The sequence below is a fragment of the Prosopis cineraria genome, unplaced genomic scaffold (genome assembly GCF_029017545.1).
Source record: "Prosopis cineraria cultivar Desert tree isolate PC_DT_omini unplaced genomic scaffold, ASM2901754v1 PC387, whole genome shotgun sequence".
NCBI classification, from domain to species: domain Eukaryota; kingdom Viridiplantae; phylum Streptophyta; class Magnoliopsida; order Fabales; family Fabaceae; genus Prosopis; species Prosopis cineraria.
This window is the reverse complement of record NW_026555714.1, coordinates 43,411-52,224: the sequence shown is the minus strand read 5'-3', so window position 1 is coordinate 52,224 and position 8,814 is coordinate 43,411. Positions and strand designations below refer to the sequence as shown.

Sequence of the window (8,814 nt, the reverse complement as noted above, 5' to 3'; positions counted from 1 at the left end):
TATTTTTTAATTAAGAGAGTATATATCATACTTTACTAAAGAATATGGTGATAAACATTTAAAAGAAAATGTGAGTGGTGATGCAGTTGATAGTAAACATTTCCACAAAGTGTAAGCATCAAAGTAGTCAACCTTTGACGCATTTACACTTTAAGGGCTGGAGTCTTCCATAATATATATATATATATATATATATATATAAAATTTTTACTTTCATTTTTAATTTAATATATTTATTTCAACTTAAGTTATTAACCTTTTTCTAGTAATTTATTTTTCATTTTTTTATAATTTACACTATATCCGCGCTTTAATTTCTTGACAGTCTTTTAATGTTTCCAAAAGATTCCCTATTTTGTTGGTAAAAAAAAAAATCCCTATTTTCTTTTAATATTTTAAGATACTCTTTGCTTGGACATCATAAAATGGACAATATGTATTACGAATATAGGAAGAAAAATTTCACTGAAAAATATGCCCTAATTAATACACAATCCTATTGCTTATAATAAAAATAGCCTTATGCAATAAATAAAAAAGGAGGAGGATTATATGATACTCCATCTCCTTTTTTTATAAGAAAGGAATGACTAATTTTAAAGATTAAGAAATGTAGTTAAAGTTATTAATGAATTAATAAATATGTTACAATATTCCAATATACCCCCATTTAATAATTGATAGGTGGTTGATCTAGTAAATAAAATAATCATTTTTAATGAAGATATAAAAGAAATTTTTAATTCATATTAATACTCTAATAAAAATGTTGTTTCTTATAATTAAAAGTTAGGGAAAATAACATCCAAGGACCATTGTATAATTTTATATCCCACAAGGACTAAATGATTTCATAATATCACTCAACCCTCTAGTCCTTCTAACATATGAATTTCACATATGAAAGGACCAAAATGCCACTCAATTAAAAAAATAAAGAAACCTCCACCGTTGCCGATGCCGACTGTTAGACCACCACAGCCATCAGATCTTTGCCAACAGTGACATTGCTAGAGCCCCTGCTTGGGGGCAGGTTGCCGGAGCTCTAGCGTCGATAGCATTTTATTTTAGAATTGAGGTTTTTAGGTGGTCAAAGGTGGGTTTGATCCCATGGCTTTTGGCTACCTAAAAAGTTTAGTGGCCACTAGATCACCAAGCCCTTCAATATATATATATATATATATGGCAAAAAAAATTATAAGTAGTAAATCAAGCATAAAACCACTTTTGCGTAATAATCTAATGTGTGTTGTTAATTTCTGAATAGAACTTATTATTTTAATAAATGTCACTTGTTAATCTAACATTGACAATTACAAATTAGGGGTTTCAAAACTTTACTCATTTTACTTATTAAACGTCTCATGTCTTATTGTCAATCACGAATAAATATTGTCAAAATTAAACGGATACTTGTCAACGAATGACTGAACCCTTCCTATCATTTTTTCTACATTGTTAAAACCATAATAGATTCTTGTTAATTTCAAGTGAATTGTTATTATTTTACGAATGCCACTTGTTAATTTGACATGGACAATTACAAATTGGGGCTTCAAAACTTTACTTATTTTACTTGTTAAACATTTCAATGTCTTGTTATCAATCACAAATAGGTTGTTGTCAAACTCAAATGGATACTTGTCTACGAATGACTAAACCCTTCCTATTATTTTTTCTAACTTATTAAAACCATAATAGATTCTTGTTAATTTCAAATAAATTGTTGTTATTTTACGAATGTTGCTTATTAATTTGACATGGACAATTAAAAATTGAAAGCTTCAAAACTTCACTCATTTTACTTGTTAAATATTCTAATGTCTTGTTATCAATCATGAATAAGCTATTGTCAAACTCAAACGGATATTTCTTAGCAAATGACTAAACTCTTCCTATTATTTTTTTAACTTGTTAAAAATCATAATAGATTCTTGTTAATTTCAAATGAATTGTTGTTATTTTACAATGTCTCTTGTTAATCTAACATTAACAATTACAAATTGAAGGCTTCAAACTTCACTCATTTTACTTATTAAACATTTTAATGTATTATTGTCAATCATGAACAGGTTGTTGTCAAACTCAAATTGATACTTGTCAGCAAATGACTAAACCCTTCCTATCATTTTTCTAACTTGTTAAAAACCATAATAGATTCTTGTTAATTTTAAATGAATTGTTATTTTATGAATGTCACTTGTTAATCTGACATAGACAATTATAAATTGAGGGTTTTAAAACTTCACTCATTTTACTTGTTAAAACGTCCCAATATTATTTGTCAATCAAGAATAGGTTGTTGTCAAAACCAAACAAATACTTATTAGAAAATTGATAGGAAGGGTCAATATGTATTAGTCATTCATTAACAAGTATCCGTTTGGTTTTGACAACAATCTATTTGTGATTGATAAAAGACATTAGGACGTTTAACAAGTAAAATGAGTGAAGTTTTGAAGTCCTCAATTTATAATTGTTCATATCTGATTAACAAGTAACATTTATAAAATAACAAGTTCCATTCACAAATTAACAATATATATTAGGTTATTACATGAAAGTGGTTTTTTTGTTTGGTTTATTACTTATAATTTTTTTGCCACATATATATTGAAGGCTACCAAGCTTTTTAGGCTACCTAAAAATCTCAGTTCTGAAATAAAATATTGCTGACATCAAAGCTCCAGCAATCGGCTACCTGCGACCCTACCGACAGTAGGGCTCCGGTGACCTCGCCATCGGCAGAGGTTCAACGGCCGATGGTGGTCCAACGGTCAACACCAACAACGGTGTGCCTATCTTTTTTTTTTTTTTAACTAAGGGATATTTTGATTTTTTTACATGTGAAATTTATATATCAGAAGGACCAAAGGGCTATAATAATATTATGAAATTATTTGGTCCTTATAAAATTATAATATTATACAGTAATTCTTAGATTTTATTTTTCCTAAAAGTTAAACCATTAAATTAAATAACAAATAATTTAAGGGGCACCATGGATAGCTATTTCTTGCACGCTACACTATACTACTGCCAACTTAACTTAAATATCAACCCTCTGCTTGGTATTCCAATGAATTATTAATGGGAGAGATTATTAGTTCTCGGGAAACAAACAGCCAAAAATTCATGAACTCCCAAAAACAAACCAAAAAGCTCACAGCCCAAGAAAGAATGAAAGAAAAGCTGTGTGCTCTGAAATCTGAAGATGTTAGTAAAGAAAGAAGAAGATACCTGAGCTCCAAAGAGGGAGATGCAAAGCAAACCCATCCAAGAATGCAGGCTATAGAAATTAGCCACAATGCCATCCTTGGCATGAAATTTAGTCCAGATTCCAAAGAAGCCACAAGTCAAAGCCACCCCTTGAAGCCACAGATGCAGACATTTCTTGAACCCTCTGGACCCAGGAAACCATCTGTGAACCAAGATTGCTGCATAAAGATGGAGTCACCCTTTCAATTAATGCTACATTGTTAGATGTCAGAGGCTGGGTTATTAGTTATTAGGAGCTACCTTCTCCGCTGATGAGAATGAAGCCGATTACCATGAGAAGAGGATGAAGAACCTGCAGGCAGAGAAAGCAGAGCAGTTTAGCTTTTGCTTTTCCAGAAAGAAGCAAAGTAGCAGACTTTTTTGGAGCGAGAAGGGAGAGGGGGGTGAGTACGTACTGAGTAGAGAAGAAGGTTGGGGTGAGAGAAGCTGGAGGTGAAGGCAGAGGCCCAGAAGAGAACAAGAAGTGCGACTGCAAACCCTAGAATTCGGGTGAAGAGAAGAGAGGGAAAGGCAGGAGCAGCCATGAGAAGAAGTGAGACTGTGAGTGTGGCCCCATTCAGAGAGCGTGTAATGTATGTCGTGAGTGCTTTGTTAAAATATCACCGACAAGTGAGTGTGAGCATTAGCATATCCATTGATGACATCGATGCGGCCCACGTCCGGTCAGTGCATTACACTAAAATGGAAAAAAAGTTGAGTTCTTTATCAAATTGCCCTCATGGAGTCATGGTCCCTCTACTGCAAAGGACTCGCTATGGCTATAATAATATGATACTTCCTTTTCTCTTTTTGGAAGTAAATCATCCGTTCTCCCGAAGTCAGCTGGATTGAGTCCGGTGCCGGTCAGATTCTTTTCGGACGGAAGCTCCACTGTGCGTTTTTTTTTTGAAGAAATGACACTTGAGGTCTCAAAATAAAAATTAATACCAATTAAATCCTTAATAATTTTTTTAAAAAAGTAAGTTAAAACTATCAATGCAAATTATTACAAATTCAGAAGTTTTAATTATAAATAAGTGTTTAAATATTAAATATAATTTTAAATTATAATACAAATTTTTGTTTGTAACTGTTTGAATTAATATTTATAATTTATTTGTAAAAAAATTTGTCAAGAACTTAATTGATATTAATTTATTATTTTGGGACCTTATTATCATTCTCCCAATTTTATTTGTCCATATGACAAAAGCTTGTAAAGATTTTTTTTTTAAATATATCATTATGTTTGTTCATATGATTATATACATGTTAGTTTGCATTCAAATTGATTGATTTAATTAACATTATTTAATATTCTGAAAAGTTTATATGAAGTACTTGATTATTATAAAAAGATGTTAGGATGTTGAATAATTAGAATCAAGATCATTTGAAATTAACATTATTCAATATTCTAAAAAGTTTATATAGTACTTGATTGTTATAGAAAGATTTTCAGATGTTGGATAATTAAAATCAATAGATCATTTGAAATATAATCCTAAGCACCATATATATATTTATATATATATAAATTCTTTTATATCATAATTTATAATATTGCATTGATTTACCATGAAGTTTTGTGTTGATATGAAAATTAATTGATTATGCATATGTGTTATATATGTCTAGTTTGATTCACACAAGATGACCTCTAAAAGATTATTTATTTGTGAAAATACATGTATATCATAATGATTTATTAGTAATTTTTATTGTTATTCCCATAAAAGATATGACAAATGGAAGATGCGTTCATATTCAGAAGATATGTATATAAAAAAATCTTTAAAATATTAATTATATGAAAGCAATGATTCATATATAGTCAAGTTATAAAAAAATATCAACTCACAAAAGCACCGTCAACAATAATATTCAAGAAATTGATACACAAGTTTAAAATACAATGACTTAAGACAATTCAAGAGAGTAAGGATTAAGGAGTCATATCATCATTAGGAGAAGTAAAAGTTATGGTGTACTACTTTTTTTTTTTTTGTTTAACCAAATATTGGCTTACTAGATTTTCTTGGTAAGGTTTTAATAAGGCAACTTCAATGAATATAACCTTATTGTAAACTCTTTTTCCCTTACTAAGTTTTTGTCCAATTAAATTTTTTTAATAAGATTTTAATGAGACACAATATCTATTTATAAACATCCAAAAGGGAGTATTATGAATATTAGGATAATTATGTAGATATCCATATCTTTTAGTTTCTCTAATATCTTTCAATTATTATTGTTTTGTATATTTATTTGATTTAATTGTTATACATGTACCTATAAATGGAGTGCATATCAATTGCATTCCATACACCAAAATAATTAGAAAGCTCTATGACAAAGAAAGCTCTTCTTCTACGTTTCTCTCTTCTGATCTCCTCTCAATCTTTATTTTTATAACAAATTTAAAATATTAATGTTCTAATATGATATTATTAACACAAATAAAATATTTTTAATTACTTATTGGTGTTGTTGTAGCGATATACTAGTCCAACAATCACCTTGTATTTGGTCAAAGTGACTTATTAAAATGATATTTTTGACTTTTAATTGAATATTTTTAATTACTTATTGGTGTCTCTTACTATTTATTTTGTAATTTAGATAAATTAATCAATATTAATTTTTAATAGGTATACTTATTTGTATTGTCTTTTTCTATAATTTTTTTAGATTATTTTCTATCATTTTTTGATCAATTAATTATCAAAATTAATTTTTTGTCAACAATAGGAGCAATATTACACTGTTTTTAATCGTTGAAGGAGAACATTTAAATAAAGTGTAAAAAGTATAAAGATAACCTAATGAGTTTTATTTTAAAATTTAAATTACTCCAAATAACAAACCTTGAATAAAATAATTTGTTCATTTTTAATTCTATATGTAAAATAATAATAAATTGAAGAATAAAATGTTAAGCTAAGTGACAAGAAATAAAATAAAATATTTTATTGTTTAAATTTAAATTTATTTGGGAATAACACATGTCATAAAATAATAAATTATTCTTTATAGTTTAAAATGCAATGTATAGAGTAACAAATTCCTAAGTTATTTGTTTAAAAATAAAACAATTTTGTTGTATATATTCTTAGTATAAATCAGCACGTTATTTGTGTTTTTACTATGCACAAGAATAAAAAAATTATAAAATAAAGCAAGCTGTTATTTATAAAATTAAAATTTATTTTGAAATAAAAATATAAAATAAAGCATGTTTAAATTCAGATTTATATGGGGATAGCAGTGTCTGGGATAACAAATTTTGTTATACATTTGACGTTAGCATTTTAGCATGGGTATAAATCATAAAATAATTTGTATGAGAGTTAAAGAAGTTATAATTCAACCTATGTAAATTTATAGGGTAATGAATCTTCTTCTTCTTCTTCTTCTTTTTTAAGAATAAGCTAGATTGTATTCAAGTTGCAAGAGGTGAGGAATTTTTAAAAAAATATTAATATTTGTTAATATCTTTTCTTTTGTAAAATATAATCCTTTATTACTGTCTGTTCTATAGCGAAAACAACAATCACATTTGTTTTTTGGAAAAACAAAAAAATCAATGACACTAACATGTCCTTGTGCATCGCACAGGTGCATACTCTAGTATATAGGGTAGCATAATGCAAAATAAAAACTTTTTCTTAAATTTTTAAAGAAAAGTGGGTGAGAAACCTACCTTTTAATTACATGAAGTGAATGTGATACTTGTAATTTAATTAATAAAATTTATTTATATAGGGAGAAAAAAATTTTCTACATAAATTTTCATTTGTAAATGTTAAAAATTTAGACAATGTGTAAAAAATGATAAGATTTTTATATTTTGAAAGTACATGTAGGATCAATAGTAAAAATTAGTGGTGTATATAATATTCTTAGTAAAAATAATATATAAATGTCAGATATGCAATAAAATTAAAAAAATTATTTAGACAAAGCATAAAAAGTTTGGAGGTTTGATGAATTTTATTTTGAAATTTAATTCAGTCAAAAAATTATAAATAAAATAATTGGTTACTTCTAGATTTTATATGTTATAAGATAATAAATTTTAGAATAAAATATAGAGATGAGTGTTTTAAAAATAATTTAAATAAAAATAAATATAAATTGTCTTGAGTAATCTTTCTCTTATTATATTAAATTCCTATTCGATTAATTTTTTTACATGGTGTTTGAAATATTATTTTAAAAACTTATATATTTAAAATTTCAAATTAATAAATAAATAATGTTGTATAACTATTAAATTTAAAATATGAATAAAAATTTAAAAGAATATATCATTTAAACGTTTTGGGAGCAACTTGAATAATTTTTAGATAACATTTATATTTAAAAAAAATTATTTTATTTCAACATATGTATTTTAACTATCAATTAATAATTGGGTGGATGAAAATAAAAACTTAAAAGTAGAATAAATATCTGTATTTTGTATCTATTAATTTTAAAAGAGGTTCATATATTGAAATTAGAAAAGAAAAGTATACTAATTAAGATAAAATAGAGAAAAGGGCAACATACTTCACTTTAAATTATAAGCATACTAAAATAATTTTTATTTTTATCTTTTACTCTATACTAAAACATTTCCATGCATTAGGCGGGATTAAAGCTAGTGTTATTAGAACTAAAATGTGGTATCTTTTGAACTAATAAAAAACTTCAATAAAGGAACATCTTTTACAAACCAACATTACTTTAATTTTTAATTAATCAATGATTATTAAAACTATAACTTTTTTGTGCAGAGTAAAACATATTTAAACATGTAGGGCTTTTATGAACTAAGATTAAATCCTCCGAAATTAAGGCCCAATATGAATTTTCATAAAGTTTTTTCTTTTTTTTCTTGATATTTTTTATTTTTTATAAAACATAAAATATTCTCTCCTTTCGTTAAAAAAATTCATGAAATTCACAAATTAATAACTTTAGAGTATCCATTTCCATGAACTAACAATACTTTTTCTTTCACTGGACAAATTTTGGTTTCAGATTACCCTGATTCCAAAGATGTTTGTACTTCTTCAAAGTTTATTGCAGTAATTATCATTGGAAAAGATGTTCCAACAAAGAGCCAGCCTGCTATATATTACGACAAATATAAACTTAAAGAGCAATTTATAGAATCCATTTGTCTCAGCTTCTTTGTGATCTCGACGGTTTCTTGTTTAGGTTCATGGGGCTTACTAGAAACTTAGGAAATTAACTCTATTGATTGGATACCCCAAATCTTGTCCTTCGTTACCTTACATTGCATTTGTCTCTTCGTAGATTCTTTTTTGACTGTTAGGAATTATGACTCCATGCGATATCCTTTAGGCTGGTTTTTGCCTCTGAACAAAACAATTGGCTTGTCAAATGCAAAGATGATGGTTTTAGTTTCAAAAACTTGTGGGTAGGATTTGAATTGATAAATTTCAACTTCAAAATTTAAAATTTTACATTTTAAATCTTGCAATTGAAATTCATATATTTAAAATTTTTTATTTAGGTAGTTTAAAAAAATTTAAATAAAGAAGA

At 26.8% G+C, this 8,814-nt stretch overlaps 1 protein-coding gene across 1 annotated transcript; it reads right to left on the bottom strand.

Annotated features, from left to right (window-relative positions):
- Positions 1 to 1,032: 1,032 nt before the first annotated feature.
- On the bottom strand, positions 1,033 to 3,869 carry LOC129296687 (probable transmembrane ascorbate ferrireductase 4). The gene is made up of 4 exons (XM_054935272.1): positions 3,675 to 3,869; positions 3,520 to 3,571; positions 3,241 to 3,437; positions 1,033 to 1,125 (listed from the first exon to the last, which is right to left on the bottom strand). Exons 1-4 carry the CDS (start codon positions 3,801 to 3,803, stop codon positions 1,063 to 1,065), a joined length of 441 nt encoding a protein of 146 aa, XP_054791247.1. The 5' UTR covers positions 3,804 to 3,869; the 3' UTR covers positions 1,033 to 1,062.
- Between the last annotated feature and the right edge of the window lie 4,945 nt (positions 3,870 to 8,814).

Bases quoted from the DNA above. Each gene is read 5' to 3' on its own strand.
- LOC129296687 (XM_054935272.1), bottom strand. From the start codon at position 3,803: ATGGCTGCTCCTGCCTTTCCCTCTCTTCTCTTCACCCGAATTCTAGGG. The intron at 3,572-3,674 runs GTACGTACTCAC...CTCTGCCTGCAG, and splicing joins CCAACCTTCTTCTCTACTCA to GTTCTTCATCCTCTTCTCAT. The intron at 3,438-3,519 runs GTAGCTCCTAAT...ATCTTTATGCAG, and splicing joins CATTCTCATCAGCGGAGAAG to CAATCTTGGTTCACAGATGG.